Source organism: Phallusia mammillata, chromosome 4 (genome assembly GCF_965637545.1).
Source record: "Phallusia mammillata chromosome 4, kaPhaMamm4.hap1.1, whole genome shotgun sequence".
Taxonomy (NCBI): Eukaryota; Metazoa; Chordata; class Ascidiacea; order Phlebobranchia; family Ascidiidae; genus Phallusia; species Phallusia mammillata.
This window is the reverse complement of record NC_137255.1, coordinates 17,341,191-17,358,669: the sequence shown is the minus strand read 5'-3', so window position 1 is coordinate 17,358,669 and position 17,479 is coordinate 17,341,191. Positions and strand designations below refer to the sequence as shown.

The 17,479-nt window shown below is 35.4% G+C and overlaps 4 protein-coding genes and 1 long non-coding RNA gene across 8 annotated transcripts; 3 read left to right on the top strand and 2 right to left on the bottom strand.

Moving 5' to 3' along the window:
• The first annotated feature begins 612 nt into the window (after positions 1-612).
• On the top strand, positions 613-3,113 carry LOC145223119 (cathepsin B-like). Its single transcript, XM_080089459.1, has 7 exons — positions 613-790; positions 872-972; positions 1,043-1,136; positions 1,257-1,396; positions 1,557-1,687; positions 2,147-2,362; positions 2,569-3,113. The coding sequence occupies exons 1-7, from the start codon at positions 671-673 to the stop codon at positions 2,775-2,777; spliced, it is 1,011 nt and encodes a 336-aa protein (XP_079945585.1). The 5' UTR covers positions 613-670; the 3' UTR covers positions 2,778-3,113.
• Positions 3,114-4,695: 1,582 nt separating this feature from the next.
• LOC145223124 (uncharacterized) lies at positions 4,696-5,169 on the bottom strand. Its single transcript, XR_013859412.1, has 2 exons — positions 4,996-5,169; positions 4,696-4,827 (listed from the first exon to the last, which is right to left on the bottom strand). It is a non-coding gene; the product is annotated as an uncharacterized LOC145223124 (long non-coding RNA).
• LOC145223122 (uncharacterized) lies at positions 5,148-7,418 on the top strand. Of its 4 annotated transcripts, none has more exons than XM_080089465.1 (3): positions 5,148-5,637; positions 5,923-5,999; positions 6,103-7,418. In XM_080089465.1, exons 1-3 carry the CDS (start codon positions 5,519-5,521, stop codon positions 6,159-6,161), a joined length of 255 nt encoding a protein of 84 aa, XP_079945591.1. In that variant the 5' UTR covers positions 5,148-5,518; the 3' UTR covers positions 6,162-7,418. The 4 variants fall into 4 exon arrangements, with proteins under 4 accessions (XP_079945591.1, XP_079945590.1, XP_079945588.1 ...); XM_080089464.1 differs by having other exon boundaries at positions 5,203-5,637; positions 5,923-6,020; XM_080089462.1 differs by having other exon boundaries at positions 5,206-5,637; positions 5,923-6,020; positions 6,119-7,418.
• A 3,448-nt stretch (positions 7,419-10,866) lies between these two features.
• On the bottom strand, positions 10,867-14,439 carry LOC145224019 (amine sulfotransferase-like). Its single transcript, XM_080090435.1, has 7 exons — positions 14,182-14,439; positions 12,890-13,003; positions 12,320-12,432; positions 12,006-12,147; positions 11,788-11,900; positions 11,563-11,722; positions 10,867-11,499 (listed from the first exon to the last, which is right to left on the bottom strand). Exons 1-7 carry the CDS (start codon positions 14,420-14,422, stop codon positions 11,390-11,392), a joined length of 993 nt encoding a protein of 330 aa, XP_079946561.1. The 5' UTR covers positions 14,423-14,439; the 3' UTR covers positions 10,867-11,389.
• Positions 14,440-15,125: 686 nt separating this feature from the next.
• On the top strand, positions 15,126-17,448 carry LOC145223228 (non-structural maintenance of chromosomes element 3 homolog). The gene is made up of 7 exons (XM_080089609.1): positions 15,126-15,314; positions 15,377-15,463; positions 15,734-15,891; positions 15,980-16,056; positions 16,138-16,243; positions 16,320-16,434; positions 16,741-17,448. The coding sequence occupies exons 1-7, from the start codon at positions 15,270-15,272 to the stop codon at positions 16,816-16,818; spliced, it is 666 nt and encodes a 221-aa protein (XP_079945735.1). The 5' UTR covers positions 15,126-15,269; the 3' UTR covers positions 16,819-17,448.
• Positions 17,449-17,479: the final 31 nt, after the last annotated feature.

Sequence of the window (17,479 nt, the reverse complement as noted above, 5' to 3'; positions counted from 1 at the left end):
TAAATTATTTCGTTCAACTGGTGTAATTCTAAACAAAATACCAGTTGTTGTTTTCAAGAACTTGTATTTTTGCTGACGTTTCGTCCACCAGAAAGGTAGGACTTCTTCAGAGCAATGAGCGAATAATACAGCGGGCACAGAGACGAAAATAGGGTGCTGGCGGAGTTCCCAAAGCCAGTTTTCTTATGTTTTAGCGTGGTAGTATTAGAATACACCAAACAAGTTTGAACCTAATACGTCACTGCCCGAAAACAAAGGTGAGTCTGTCAAGCAAAATCGAACTTGATTCTAAAAAATCATAACTGGAAACATATAAAAGTCTTGAAATGCTGAGGCACTTATAAAAGCAGCTGGTAAAGGAAAAGGGATAATCCAATCCAGTAAAAATTGGACAAATAGGCAGTGCTGTTATTGCTGTATGACGCAATTTTCTTTTTTTCCATTTGCAATTTTGCACGACATAGCCTAATTGCTCAGTCACGAGACACCAACAATTGCAACAAAGCGTGTTGACTGAAACGAGGCGTTCGTGTTGTTGAGCTTTGATGGCGACGACCGTTCGTTTGTCAAATGTTAATGTAGTGGCCAACGAATGTTGCTTAAATTTAATCTTAATTTGAACTGTGCTGTTTCAGAAATTTTATTTAGATTTTGTTATTTTTTATTCAATATGAAAGTTTTGGGTTTTTTGTTGGCTGTTTTGTGCGTAGCGCAAGCTTATGTTGTGACAAAGGAACAAAACTTCTACGAAATCGTGAACACCGTGAATTCCCTTCACACAACATGGAAGGTACTTTTTTGTTTTACTTTTGAATCTTTTTGTATTAGGCATTTTTGTTTTGGTCTTTTAAAAATGTAAATTTTGTTACAGGCTGCCCACAACTTTGACCCTAAAAACTACCTTCCATCTGACTTGAAAGTTTTATGTGGTGTGAAGCAGGAAACTGATTTGAAATATGTACTTCCAGTAATGTGAGGTTTTATTGTTTTAATTATTTTAATGGAATGTGCTGTTAATCAATCTTCTGTTGGGGGACCACAGGTTTCATGAAGTTGATGAGAAAGATCTCCCTGAAACATTTGATTCAAGAACAAATTGGCCAAATTGTCCTTCAATAAAGGCTGTTCGTGACCAGGTAAATATATTACTCTTTTATTCAAAATGGATGTGTGTCATAAATAGAACATTGAAATGGGTATTGCATAATTTTGCATACAAACATATATAATTTTGATGACTAAATGTGTATTTTCAGGGATCATGTGGTTCATGTTGGGCATTTGGTGCAGTGGAAGCAATGTCTGATAGGCTGTGCATTTTCAGTAAAGGCGCCATCAAAACTGAAATTTCTGCACAAGATATGCTGACCTGCTGTGGTATCACATGTGGAGATGGGTAAATGTTGCAGCCTGTTTGTGCCTTTAATGACACAATTGCAAATTAATTCGACTTTTTTTACATATAACCTAAACTAGATTACAAAACCTTAATTAGTTCATATGTGTCTCTAGAATGTATTGCATGTTTAAATAATAAGAAAACTGCGTCCTTGTAGATGTAATGGTGGATACCCAGCTGGTGCCTGGAGGCATTGGGTTAATGAGGGGCTAGTCACCGGTTTCTTATATGGTAATGACCAATATTGCCAACCCTACTCTATTCCACCATGCGAGCATCATGTTGAAGGTAGTTATGAGGAATGTTTGTTATAAAAAGGAAACGTATAACTATACTGCATTAGATGCCACACAAAAATAGGTAACTCAGCAAGATAAATTAGCAAACATCAGTGTCACGTGAAGTTAAATCTCGTGACAAAGCATTTCCTGCACCAACTTCCTAGAAAAGTTGGCCAACAGCCATTACTAGGCAATTGAATGCTTAGGGACCTATTTCTCATTTGTTCAGTGCCAGCAGCTTAGTTTGTTAATCAATTGCTAACATGTCACATGACACAAACAGTTTACTCTGTAGCTGATCTTTTGTTATGCTCATTACCTAACAATAGGTGAAATGCTGTGATTTGTCCCACTCTGAGCAACAAACATTTGTTTTTGCCTAACGATGTAATAAAATTTGTTACTTTTTCATTCAAAACAGTTGAAAAGGTTGATAATTTTTCAAAAAAACGATTTTTACTTTTAGGTAAACGACCAAAATGTAGTGAAGGTGGATCCACTCCAAAGTGTGAAAGAGCATGTATGGGCAATACTACTGAGAACTACAAAAAAGATCTCCACTTTGGTGCAGACTCATATGAAATTAGCTCTGATGTGTCACAAATACAAGCTGAAATACAGAAGCATGGGCCTGTCGAGGCTGCTTTCACTGTTTATGCAGATTTCCCGACTTACAAGAGTGGTGAGTGTGTGGCTTGCGTTTGGGTTAAATTGTTTAACAGCTTTTTAGTCAGATTAACCATTTGGGTTAACTATTAAACAGGATTAACACTCTCTTTTTGGGTCAATCAAGTTTGGTTGAACTTCTCTAAAGTCCTTGTTGGGTTGCGTTTGTGAACAATCTACCGACAAAGTACATTTCTGTGAAATAATGCTCAAATATTTTAGGTGTTTATCAACATGTCACTGGAGGTGTACTTGGTGGCCATGCAATTAAGATAATTGGTTGGGGAACAGAGGAAGGTACACCATATTGGTTGGTTGCCAATAGCTGGAACAGTGATTGGGGAGCAGAGGGTTTCTTCAAGATCAAGCGGGGCGTCAATGAGTGTGGTATTGAGGACTCTGTTGTTGCTGGCCGACCCCAATTGAAATAGATTTCCAGCATACGTTGTATCATTCATCTATCCACCATTTTGTTTTTCAAAATTCATTGTGATTAAGTCAGAAGTATGACATGGAATTTTACTAATTTTGCAGCAACATTGGATTTTTCACACTGTAAATGAATCTATTATAATGGCCAACCTAACTTTATCAGTGTCACTAATCAAAATTTTGCAGTAACACATGTATATTGAAACAATACTGTCTGCAGTCTTCAACCATTCAAGTGTGATTGTGTCCCAGTGCACTTTGTGAAATTATGTTCTTTGATCTTTTGCATTGTTTTTTTTTTCAAAATGATAATAATACAGTAAACACATCCTTGATTCCAAATGTGTGCTTTTATATGCAATGCTAGGAAATTACCAGCCGACTGCAGTTTATTTGTTCTACAAGGCAGCATAAATTTTGCAGTAAAGTTTCATACTAATAGTTTGTCTCAAGAAATAAAACTGATTAAATCATAGTACGCCAGGCCCTTTAAAACACCATTTTGGACATTCTGTGTAGCTGCAAACACCAGTTCACAATTTCAGCTTAAAAAAGGCCTGTATGTAGTCTACATTTTTAGCTCAATAACTACTTGCAAACAATGTCCATTTTCTGTCACATGCTTTTTAATCCTTTTATGACAACACCCATAAAAACAAAAAAGACTCCAGTTGGTGGCAGACTGGCTGATATATTCTTAAATACTTTTTAATGCAATAATGAGCCTTCACAAGTATTTGCGCTGTGTACATTCAGTTTAATTTTAAAACCATTTTTTAAACAAGGTTTGTTCAACTTAAATGCATATGTGCAAAATTGCTTTTTCTGCATTAATTTTTCTGACTGTTCACCAATACAATAATGTCTTACATACATTTTAATGTGAAAAAATAAACCTCAGACAACTATTTTCATCACTGCCACAGTTTGATTCTTAACTGTCCAGTTGTTTGTATTTGGATATGCTTTTTTGAGGCTTGTTGCAATACATTTCAGAGTAGTGCTTTAAGAGGTTACAAGCCAGCAAAACAAAGTTGCAGAAGAGTTACAAACAAATTCAAGACATAAAATAACAACATACAAAGAGAAGAAAGAAATGTGTTACACAACTAAATTATAGTTGTGTTAAATAAACATAAATTGGCAAAACTAGCCATACAACAAGGAATATTGCACATCTAAAATGTTTATGACAGTTTCAGTCCCACACCCACATCATCATGTATACCATTCCATTTGAAAGATTTGGTCCAATCAAAGGATTCAACTGAGACATGTAGGTGAGAAACCAGTGCAGCCAGCAACATACTGCTGTAGTGATAATCATTGTCTGGTAAACACCTTTGTAGTAACCTTTTGGCACTAACCAAGGTCCAAGTGCACCAACTACCAACCAGAAAATGGTGACGATAGCAAATACTGCCCACGCGCTAAGCATGTTTTTTTCTTTCTCTGCGTAAAAGTTTACACATGGTTCACTTTAAAAACTTCTATATTCATGTTCAAATACAAAAATACACCAATTATATTTATATACAATTCATATAGATATACTAGCTGTTAATTCAAGGAGTTTTTGAAAGCTCATCTCATTATATAACAGTAAATACTATGACACTTGCATAACCAACAGTATATTGTTACACCAGTATTGAAGACAAATTATTATTTTCTATTACAACCAATTCATATTATATGACCACCACTACTACAGCTTAAACATGGAAAACTAATATATTATCCGCTGACGACTGACACAAGTAACAAATGCTTGCAAACATTCAAATTTCAAACACATTAAGTACAAAAACAAAATCACGTTTACCTATGCACTAATGTAAAAATCAGCGACTCAACAAAGTAAAGAATATATTTATTTTTGATACCAATATATTTTAACGTTAAACAAAAACTTACCTCAAACGATTTCTTTAAATTTTAGAAAATATTGACGTTTAATAACTTTGATTGCTTGACTTCGATTGTTTTGTCACTGCTTGCACTTGCTTGCTTAAAGTTTATTTTTAATCCGTAGCACTAGGAACGAACCTACGATTTCAAAAATGGCGAGAACATAAATATTTTGTAAATTAATTGTCAATTTGTTCCTTGATTTGCAACTATTTTGATAAATTTTTGCGGAAAGACATTTTAAGAATTGTTTACAAAGCCAAATTGTATTTTTAACGTCTGTACTGTATCGGATATCATGTTTACCTTTTTTTCGCAGGAAACGTCATGTGATCATAACTTTCACGTGATTTGTCTTTTATCATAGATAACTTAATTCACTAGATGCGGTAAGCACTTTTTTCCAAGGAATGCAGCCTGACTACGGTAACTATAGCCAGGTGATTGTTTCCGTCATGGTAGTTGGTTTCAATTTGGCGCGTGGTGATACCTGGCTTCTTGTTATAATGTGACATGTAGTCTGCAGTCTGCACCAACTATTTTTGTTAAAAAAACTTTACGGATAACAGAATTGTAATTTATTTTGCGCAAAGTCGCGAACATCGTCTGCAACCTGTTTAATATCACACAATGTATTTTTGTTTGTTTTTTTAGAAAGACTGTATAAAGAACAGCTACACTGTACTATAGTTGACTAAAATTTTAAAATATCTTATAGTATACTAAAATAGTATAATACAGGTCATGTGCCCTTTAAGTCTACAGCATCAAGTCAGCCACTGGTGAAAGCATTTGGTTCTGATGGGCGAAACCTTTTTTCCTGACTGACATGCCATGGCCATCACCATTGGGAACATATTTTTCAACTTTAACAATTTTGTCTGCCAATTACAAAAGCAGCAAAATGGTGTTTAAATCAGGGGCAAGAAATCAACCAATAAGTGTGAGGTAGGTATCAGATGGCAGAACACAAACATATTTTTTGTGTCAGATTAAGAACAGACATAAATAACAGAAACTTCACAAGTTAACAGAAAAAAAACCTAATTTTTGAAAGGATTTTGCTTCATTAAAAATGTCCAGTTAACCAAAGACCCTTGCCTTAAAAAATGAATACTCACTCAAAATAGTACATACTGTGTTCCTCATAAAAACTTAACTTTTAGTTACTAATTTTACTAATTTAGAAAGTTCAGGTTTTTACATCAATATTGATTCTGAATTTATAAACAGATCTCATAAACAAGTAAAAGATGCTTCTTGCAATGAGGTGATGTTTACACAAGATGATAGCATCAACAAGAAATTTGGTCAGTTACTATTGTCATCCAGTGAGTGCATGGTGTTTATGACTGAAAAAAGTGCAACTTCTAGAAATACTTAAAAACATTTTTTTTCTATTTTCTAATACAGATTTTGTTGGTTGCAGACTTGCAGTACACTTTCTTTCTGTGCAACCCACTCTCACATAAAATCTCCAGCATGCGTGCCTGTGTTATCGGGCTGATAATTGTGCGCAGGTATTTTTGCAGTGTATATGGCTATACTAAATTTTCTTCCAATGTACAAAATTTATTGCTCATACAATATGTAAATCTGTTGCCATGGTAGTTTTATTTTTGTTGAAAAGGTTTAGTATTTCTTTAGCAATGTCTACATCAGGGGTTCTTAACCAAGGGTTCTCGTACCCCCAAGGGGTGTGAGAACTGTTCCTAGGGGGTGCGGGGATGCTGAATCATTAAGGTTGGTTAGATCTATTCTATATAATTAAAAAACCCAGGGGGTGCGAAAAAAAGGTTAAAAACCACTGGTCTACATTCTACAGGCAGTCAGAATAAAGATTACATATTGTCTGGGTGTTGGTTATTACCCAATTAATCATTTCTCCAACCAATTAGAACTTGGTTGTCGAATACAGTAGTACAAACAGTTTTTTTTCCTTGTATGATTATTTACCACAAATGACATTTGAAGATAGTTTATATGATGGAAGCTGTTTTTATGCATGCTGAGTGCAGATTTTTTTCTTGGTACTATTGGGTTATTTTTACATTTTGTGAGGAAGACTCAGTTAAGGTTTAATTAACATCAGGAGCTAAATATACCAATAACTTGAGGTTTTTGTTCTAATTGACAAACCTGCCACATCTTTCAGCAAATGTGTTTTTGGTATTTTTGTTGGTAAAAACCTTCTCACTACGGTCAAATTTTACTGTACCTATTTCAATCAAATTGTATACTTTCAGTTTAATATTGTAATAAAAATGAATATTCCTTATTTTCTTTCTGAAGTTTTTGAAAAACTGATGATTGTTTATTGATTCATTTACAATACAATTTCAAAATCAATATGATTACCTAATTTGCCTTTTTAATGACAGTCACAGGCTTGTACTCTATATAACTAAAGGACTCATATTTTATGTGTGTTTAATTTATGAATAAAACAGCCTTTTGCAATGCACTGGCACAAACAGTAAAATGTTACAAAACAGAAATGTGAAAGAGAATGTGAAACATGGATTTTTTTGTTTAAAACAAAAATATGGCTTCTGTAATTACAATTGTATGATTAAATGCTTTTTTAAGAAAATCGCAAACATGTTTGCTTCAAACTAGCCAGTAAACTGTGTTTTATGTTAGGATATTAATGCATGATCAAAACATTGTGTATGGTGTAGTAGGTTCTGGGTGGAGTTTATACCAAAAATAAAAAGGCATTTGCACAGCTTTGTGGTCTTCATTTCTCAGAAAAAGTTTCCATTTAAAAAGGGAGAACAGTTCCGTTTTGTTAGTCATTTAAGTCGCAATATGGCTGGGTCTCCCAACTGTGTTAAAAATTCGATGTTGAATAAAATAGTTCGAGTATATATATTAAAAAAACAGGACAGTGAAGTTCACGAGTAGGAGCAAAACTTCATCAGAATCAACCCTAACATTGAATCTTTTATATGGGAGTGTTTATACGCATTTAATGTTTAATAAGTACCTCAAACTCCTTTTGAGAGCGTACACAATATAACTTACCTGCCTAAAACCAAAGTATATATAAAACACAAGTAGTCCAACCCATTGTTACGCGATAGAGCCGCATGGACGCCATTTTGTGTCCAAATTAATACAGCAGGTATAGGGAAAAACACATAAATTGTCTGATTTTTACAAACTGGTGGGATTTAACGCGTGTTTGATAGGCAAAATCGAATAAAACGTTTGGGTTCTAACATTTGAGCGTGATAATGCACGCTGAACGCAAATATTTAAAGTTTACATGAAAAATAAGCGGCCAAATTTACATGAAAAACAGCAATTTAGCTTTTAATATTACGGTGAAATGTTAGAACTCGAAATTTTCATTCAATTTGGCGAATCAAATTCGCGTCTATGCTCTCCAGTTTGTAAAAATCAGACATTTATGTGTTATTTTTCTCTACCCACAGTATCATTTTGGACACAAAATGGCTACATAGGCTTTATTGCGTAACAATAGGTTGGACAACTTGTGTTTTGTATAGACTTTGCCTAAAACCAAGAACACAAACTGGCGCCAGTTTGTTTACAACGGTATGTGACGTCATAATGCGTACATTTTTATTCATGGTAGTCAGGCTGCATTCCTTGGAAAAAAGTGCTTACCACTAGATGCGCAACTCGTCTGCCGACTAAATATTTAAAAAAATCTCTCGGGTGAATTACTACATAGAACAAGATGTAACTTTTAATGTGTAGTTATGCTATGTTGATGTATTTTTTGAACATTTTTATTTTAACAAATCTACTTAATTACCATGAATGCGAATATATTGGTTTTGCCTTCCTTCAGACGTTGCACGCTTGAATGAACAAGTACACATTTCGTGGGCATAGGTAAGAACATACACATATTTTGTCGTCTTGTCGATAGTTTTTTTGAGCTGCGACGTTTAGTTTGATAAAAATGTTTTAGTTTTTGGAATTTTCTTAATAATATCATAAAAAAATGGCAATTAACCTTATTTATGTAGCAAGTTTGGACTTTGAATTCGCTGAATTGGACAATTTGCATTATGTGTACCACCTTGCTACATAACTACATATATGGGTTGCCATTATGGTGTCTGCATTTCTGGCCCCGTAGTCAATAAATCCAACTAAGTGGCCTTCCTAGAATACCAATTTTCTTGACTACATGAAAATAATAAATTAAAAAAAAACATGAAAAAGTGCATAAATTGCTGCTGTAAACTAACTTTTCATCCACAGAGCATTGACTGCCAATTGGTTGATATTGATACCACATGCACCAGAGCCAATATTTTTAACAATCTACCATACAGTGTTTTTTAGGATTGTGTGATGGTATGTCAGTTTAAAAAATTATGTGTAAAATTGCAACTTATACCTGTACTACTGTAAAGTACGTGATGAGGGTGTATGTAAATACCGCTTGACCGCTGTGGCCGCTGTGGCCAGCCTGTACACACTTTCTAAATGCTGTGGCCAACCTGTAAATACTGCGTGACCGCTGTGGCCAACCTGTAAATACCGCGTGACCGCTGTGGCCAACCTGTATAGGTAAATGAGACCCGATTGAAGTGTTATTTCCAATACAAACCCTCACCCTAACCCCACTAGCACTAACCGTCAACGCTTGTGTTAAAAAATGGTCACAGCGGTCACGCAGTAAATACAGGTTGGCCACAGCGGTCACGCAGTATATGCAGGTTGGCCACAGCGGTCACGCAGTATTTACAGGTTGGCCACAGCATTTAGAAAGTGTGTACAGGCTGGCCACAGTGGCCACAGCGGTCACAGCGGTCAAGTGGTATTTACATACACCCACGTGATGATGGCAATATAAGAACACCACTGGTTCTGAGATGATTATATGCTGCTGAAGCTCTAGTAAACAACTCAATTACCCAATGAACCACATCAGGGTGGTACCGTCTCCGATTAATGGTCTTTGAAGCATTTTTACATTGCATTTTTAAAAAATGTGGCTTGCCACTCATTAGTGAGTGTTTTTGACTTTCAACCAAATCCTGCAGATGGGAAATGACACATTACTGTTCCAAAATTAAATGAGAAACATTTGAATCTGCATACCAAGATATCCTAATGAATTCGGTCATCCACTGTTACCAATTCTTCTTCACTAGTTGCACTGGATTTCATTTGCTGCACTCTGTTGCGTTCCATTTTTTGCCATACTTTGCACACATTTTACACATTACCGGCCCTTTTTCTGTTACTGTGTTTGAAGATTAGGTGATCTAGTTTTAAATGTGTTGGCATATCTACTGGCTACATTGCAATGAGGTGAGCGAATTATGATTGTGCCTGTCAGGGTGTTCCATGCTTGTATGACATGTTTGTTAATATTCTTGTTTTTCCTGCTTACTCCCATACAAAGTTTTAAGTTATCCAACTCCCCTGTGATGATGCAAAAAAAACTATAAAAACCTAATGATAAAACTATCTTGTTTTAAAAGCAGGTGTTATACTTAAAAATGCATTTAAAGTTGATTTCCTCAATGGAGTAATACCCAAGGATAGTGGTTTAACTCACCATCCATAAAATGGAGCCCATTTAACCTCAACATTGCTTGAGATGCAAAGTCTACCACAAAAATTATAACATACAGAAACCCAGATTAATTCAGAATAAACATAACTGTACCTTATGTATGCTTTAACAATTTTATTTTTATATTGTTCTACCAAAAGGTATTTGCCTTTTCTGTAAAATGGCCACTTTTCTAAATGTTGTACAACTTCTTGTTTAAAATGAATTGTTAACTTAAGAAGTGTGTACTAACTTTCAGCTGAGGACCTAATTGTTTAAAAGCTTTCTCAACACTTTTAACGCTGTGGTGTTTAACTTATGAAAGAACCTTTCTGTAAAATGGTGCTTTTTTGCTTGTCTTGGCCACAACAAATGATTTTAGCTGTAATAAACATTTATATGTTCATAGGCAATGTTACCAATTTTTTTCTGTACTGCTGTTTAGGAATTTTTTTGGATGGCAAAGCACCAATTTTTAACTTTTTTCTGCAACCAATAATCAGCAGATCGCTTTTTTAATGTGATCTTCACATATGAATGCTCTAAAAGAATTACTGTTTGATTTTGGCTGGCACGGTGTGGCTACCTAGCTATTACACAGAAATACAACCAAATCACAAATACGAGAATTTAGTCTTGTCCACGGTATATTTGACATAAAAAATCAATCAAACAAAAACGGTTAGTGATCCTTTTAAAACACACAATAAACTTTTAAAAACGAATAAAATACACGAGATACATGACACTTACGTAACCTGCAAGTTTATTATCACTTCAATTCCAAAGTTATTTGACGTTTAATGCAAGAAATTGCGATTTTTTGCCAATATCTTCACTCTTCACCCATTACCCGCCATTGTAAAGAAGCCCATGTGTACTGGTTCATTCAAGCGTGACCTGTCTGAGCGATTTCGCCGAGTTGCGCATCTAGTGAATTAAGTTATCTATGCTTTTATTGATTCAAAGCCAATAAAGCGTGAAGTTAAAAACATAAAGTTTAGTTAAAAAACTGGTTTGTCAGAAAAAATTGGATGCAATTAATTTGGGTTACATGTTTCGAAAAAGGATGGTAATGGTGATTAGTGATCCACGAAGTTTATTCTCACAAAAAATGGTTCGTAGCATTTAGCCAGTTTTACTTCAGCATATTTATTCATAAATAAATTTGATGTCTGTTTCCCCGAGAACTTGTTCAACTTTGCGATCAATTAATTCTGATTGTGCCACTGTAAGATGGTTTTTCCACTCTCCAATTTCACCTAAAATACATTATTGTTGTTTTTGTAACGAACAATTTCCAATGACATCCTTATTTGACAAACCTTTGCGAAACATTGTGATGCCAAATTTTTCTGAATACAATTTTCCGTATTCTTTTTTCATCGAATTGAAAGAAGTCTTGTCGACAACGTTTTGTAACTCTTCATTTGATAAAGGCTTACCAATAAACTCTGCTATCTTTTTTATTTCCTCGTTAGGATTCTGTATGTTTTTTGGAATATTGGAAAAAAAACAGCAACTGCTTTTTAATTGTAAAGTAAACACACCTTTTTTAGTTTTTCAAAGACCACGAACAAGATATTGTCGCCTTTATGAGCATACCATTCTCGCAAAATCTCCAAATAACCTTCGCCTTCCTTGGCAAAGGCGTATTGTTTTCCTGTTAATAATGAAACAATTTAACTTAGCTCTGACTAGTAAGTTTGTCGCCATCCTTACGCCACCTTCAAAGTTTCAATAATTTTTCAGAGAATAAGTTTCATACCTTCCAAGTATTTGTCGTAAAACTCTGTTTCGTTTTCGGGAAAACACGATTTCCAGAAGTCATACTTGGCGTAAGGAAACTTCATGACAAAGTTTCGCCAAGAGACAAGTTGATCTTTTGGATTTCGTATCACGTATATAACCTGAAAAAACATTTTTTTAACCATTATATTGAACTTTATTTGACACACAGAAAAGCAAAAGCCACAAACCTTCAAAGTAAATTATTCTGAATTAGTAGTAATAATTAAGCTTATTATATAAAAAAAAACTTTTTTATGGATTTTTTGATTTTAAACTGTTAATTGTTATCACCTTCACCCCATTCTCCCGATATCGTTTCAAATTGATCAAAGGGGCGGGTAGATGGGTTCCGAACACTTGCTGCGGAAACGATAGTTTTTCCCATACGTCGACGTACTTCGAAACTGTGAAAGACGAAAATACGAGGGTAAGTTTAGTTGGTTAAATAATTAGTTAGAGTCTCAAATAGTTTCAAGCAATTGTTGCATAATTATGTGTGGGACATAGGCTTTGTTAAAATTGAAACGTACAGCTAGGCGTTATTGATTCCAGCTTCGTCATAAACACTAGAAGAGAGATAAAATAAGAGCAACTCGGCAGGAATGTTATCGGCGCGTACATGAACCTTTGAGCAAATACAGGGAGTCTTTTCCGAACAGAAAAACATGTTGAGACAGCACATGTAGCAGCAAGTCTCACACTGTGTATGGTGCAACATAGTATTGTTGCCAAATATAAGGCATTGATAGAATGATCGTTGTTGATGGAATGAACATTTTTATTGCTCAAAAGGCGCAAAAATTTTTGACAACTAAACATACCGTCACCCAGTTTGTTAGTTTTATAACTTATTATTATTACCATGGTTAAATTCAAGGTAGCCAATAAACTGTCGAAGTTTTTGATACTTCTGCATCTTCTCTGGGTTATTTCCGTGCAAGATATGATTTACAATAGCCAGCATCCATGTTGTACCTGCAGTACAAAATGTGTAACGACATAATACTTAACCGTGACACTGCGTCGTAAAATGCACTGTGTTGATATTTGATGTTTACCGACAACGTACAGTAACATATAGCTCCAAGTTTGTTCTGCGTTTACCCGCAGCGTAAGTCTTTGTTTTTGTTGAAGCCAACCAGGTCAGCGCTCTTTTAACCGGGGTTTCGCGGTAGCTTATGGTTCCATGCAACGCCCACCGGAGTTTCGCAAGGGTTAAATCAAATATAATAGTATCTTTGCGAACAGTAATGCTGGCATATACAGTGTGGTTCACCTTTTCCATCATTCTAGGGTCAAGATTACGAAATTGATTCTACAGTAGGCCTACTCTGCGGTCGAATTGCAAGTGAAGAATATAAACGACAACCCATGCAACATGGCAATGCGTTTAAGTAAATCGTTTTCTCGGCAACTATAAAGTCAACTGTAACTCTGTGTAACCTATTTGTATTCTGCTATTTATTTTTAACTATTATTTTTAGGGGTTTCGTAAAATTTGATAAAGTTACCCACTGGACATTAAAAAAATACCATTGTTTAGATCAGGGGTCACCAAACTACGGCCCGCGGGCCGGATCAGGCCCGCGAGGTCATTTCATCCGGCCCGCGACCACATTTTATGGTTTGTAAAATCGCATTGATAACTTTGTAACATTTAAAAATTAATCTACTTGTTACGAAAGTTTTCCTGTCGCGATATGTAGAATTGATATTACCTTGTTTTGTGGGATTACAACGCCGAGGATTGACCCAAAGTCAGTTTGTTACGTCACAAACAAAACTACATGTAGTGTTAATTGTGCGCAAACAATTGCTTTCTTTGGTCACTTGTGACGTAATATACAAGCATTGCTTGTAAGATGAGACTAACTATACAATTTAATAGTCGCATGACCAGATTTTTAATGGGATTATAGAAAGACCATATCCCGCGCGCGCCCCTATTTCGGAAATTCGGCTAAGTTCGGAAAGACGGCGCTAGGCCATGTAAACTATCCGGCCCGCGCGAATTATTATTAAACTTATCCGGCCCGCAGTGAAAAAAGTTTGGTGACCCCTGGTTTAGATAATGACAGACCAATTTACACACAAGCAACGTCGCAATAAACGTATTGGTTGTCCCCTAAAAACGTATTTAACAATTTGCCTACCTGTTTTGGGATAAGTTGAGACTATAATATCTCCTTTGCCCAGTTGCAACTTGTCGTAAGCATACTTTGCGGTCTCTGGTTCAAAACCAGGTTGCAGTTGATAACCTTCAGTTTCGTTTGGCATGCCTCGATCCACGAAACACTCTTTGATAAATTCCGCCATTTTCTTTGCGCCTGGTAAGCATTCTTTTGGAAGCAGGTCGACTGTTTCACCCAATAAGTTTTCAGCTTCCTTAGACATGGTGCAGCAAGCGTCAGTAATCCAGCCTTAGGAAATCAATGCAAAAATGAAAATATAAATTAAGTTTAAAATAGTATCAACGTACAATAAATGTATTTCGGAGTGTAATTACTGCAAAAAACAACCAGCACACACACTGTCAAAAATTCGTTTGTGAGTGCCAAAGATCCGACCAACAGAGCATTATTCAGCATTAAAATGGCAAATATTGACCTACCATGTCACCGTATCTGACAACTGTAATCGCGATTGTGTAAACGGCGACCGTGGTGTGAGAAAAAAATGGGAGCCAGCGACGGACTGTGCCAAAGTTCAATATCAAAAACCAAAGTATGTTTAATATTTTACAGCGCTCAAGCTTGATCGCATGCGAGTGTGGCCTATACGTATTGCAGAACCTGACTTTGGAAGTTGTGTTGATCTGGCTCAAAATGCACGCTTTCGTTCAAACACTGACGCCGAATAAAGTATAGCTCTAAGATCAGATAAAACAAAAAAACACGACTAACAATACTGTATTTGATTAATGAGAATGTTTACCCACAAATTATTTACTTATTCTATCTTTTGATTTAGTGTAGCCAATGATCAATTTTTTCGCTTCGATCAATGAAAACACGATAAAAGAAATTATAAACGTTTTGTAATAAAAACATTTTGTTGCAATACAAACATTGTAGTTTTATTACAGTGGATACTTTGGAGAGAAAAAAATATTTGATTTCTCTAGCCTGGGGAAATTCCCTTTCGTGGTTCGACGGCGCTCACAGCTTTACCGCGCAAACTGCAACTTTCGCGAATCAGTTGGAGGTTGGTTGAGGTTCGGAAACCTCTAATTGCATCTGCTATGAGTCAATCACAAACCCTGGGTTCTAGTGAAATTCAACGAAAGGTACGTCCACATTTTTTTTACTATTTTGCGGCACTGACCTTACTGACGTTTACTTTTTTCAGGCAAACAATGTTGTTCACCTGTTTCTTGTTTGGGAGCAACGAAAAATTCCAATAAAAAGAGCAGACATTAACAAATATGTCATGAAGGTATTTCGCATTTAAACTTACATATCTTACTTTAATATCCAGTCAGATTAAATTTCTTACCCTGGCCCTCTTGATTGACAGGTCTCATGGTATGGGTTCATTAAAATTTAATTTGTCATGTGTAATGGTATCTTAAAGAACTGCCTGAAAATGACAGATTGTTACCCACATACAATAATAGATTTTGTCAATATTTATAAGTTTTAAAACAATTGCACATGTGTTCAATCCTATTTTCGATCCTATTTAACATTTTTTTATATCATCCAGGATCACAAATCATCCTATGCTGAAGTGATGAAACATGTTGAAAAAAAACTTCATGATGTATTTGGGTTACAGCTTGTAGAAATTGGTGAAGCTCCCAAAAAAGCTTATATTCTTGTATCAGTACTGGATCAATCCAACAGCAGTGAAATGATGAACTGGTACTAAACTGAAAAGTGTATAAACTGCTTCCTACTTTCCTCATATATTATGTTATCTCTTGATAAGGTCATTTTGTATTTTTAACAGGAAAGGAAATTCTAAGCGTGGACTGCTGTTGACTGTGCTGACACTAATATTTATGTCAGGAAATTCCATGTCCGATGGTAAGGGTTGATTTATTTCTTGACATGCCAGGCTGAAATTTCAAATGCTTTACCTGCATGTATATACTTGCACCAATTTAGGAACATTATGGAATGCGCTCAAAGGTTTGGGAATTGAAAAAGACAAACCTCATGCTGTGTTTGGAGATGTTAAAAAATTACTACACCAGGAGTTTGCAAGACAAATGTATGTTTGATTAGTGATCACTAATTTGGCAGCAACATTCTGTGTATTATTAAGTTGCATTTAAACTTGATTACAGGTATATTGAAGTCACAAAAGTTCCAAACTGTGATCCACCACAGTTTAACTATAGATGGGGACTGAGAACTGAACATGAAATAAGCAAAAAGCAAATACTTGAATTCGTCACCAAGGTAAATAACTTGAAATCAACCAGAAAAAAACATCCTATTCTCTTACCTGATTTCGGTGTGAGCAATAAATGAAAGTACTAGAGTAATCATAGCAGTATGTAGTACAAAGAACAATAATGTCTGACCCTTTGTACATCAAACACTACTGTTGTTACTTTTTGTAAAAATCAGTTAAGTTACCGAATTGGATTATTTTTGAGTTTATACCTATCTATGCAAAAATACAGTATTGCATGTACTCTCATATTTTTTTTTGTATAAATATGCATTGAATTAATCATTGTTGCACACATGTTTACTATGTAGCTCTACGGCAAGTCCAACATCATGGTGTGGAAGTCTCAGTATCATGACATGATCACCAGTGAAATGCAGGCTGACTGAGCTGTCATATGCAGGCTGTAAAAGCTCTTCTGTTGTGTTTCATTTGACAGTGAACCTTGACGATGTGAAAACAGAAAGGTTGAATACCAGATTACCTTCGTTATATGTTCAAAAATCTTTGTAGTTTTGTTTTATATTACAGTGAAAATGTTGATGTGTAACAGTCAGTCACCTTTGTTATCCTGGCAAATCTAGTCAAGCAATCAACCTCTAAACATGCTAAATCCCCAGCAAGACTGATAAAATGTTTTCTACATGTTTTATTTTCCCAATTATTAGCCACATGATGTGGTGTTAAAGTTAAGTAATGTCTGCATGCCAAAAAATTAAATGCAAGTTGTATAAAAATGCAGGGAGGTAAAAAATATCAACATGAAATAAAAAATGTGTAAAAAAAGGCTCAAAAACTTTATAGGTCGCTGCCTGCAATCGTGTAAATGCGGCTCGGCTTGTTACTGTGTCCTTATCCTCATTTGAACCTTACTTGGTACCGACGTTGTCTTGTTTCTTGGACATTAACGCCTTGTTGCTAAACGTTTCCCAAAAGGTGCGAAAACAGTGCGTTCAAAATTCTTTGTGCCTTTTTCTTGCATTGGAAGAATGCCAGTTGGTAATATTTTTAAATGTGTACCTTGTTGTTGATTATTTGCCAACGTATGTG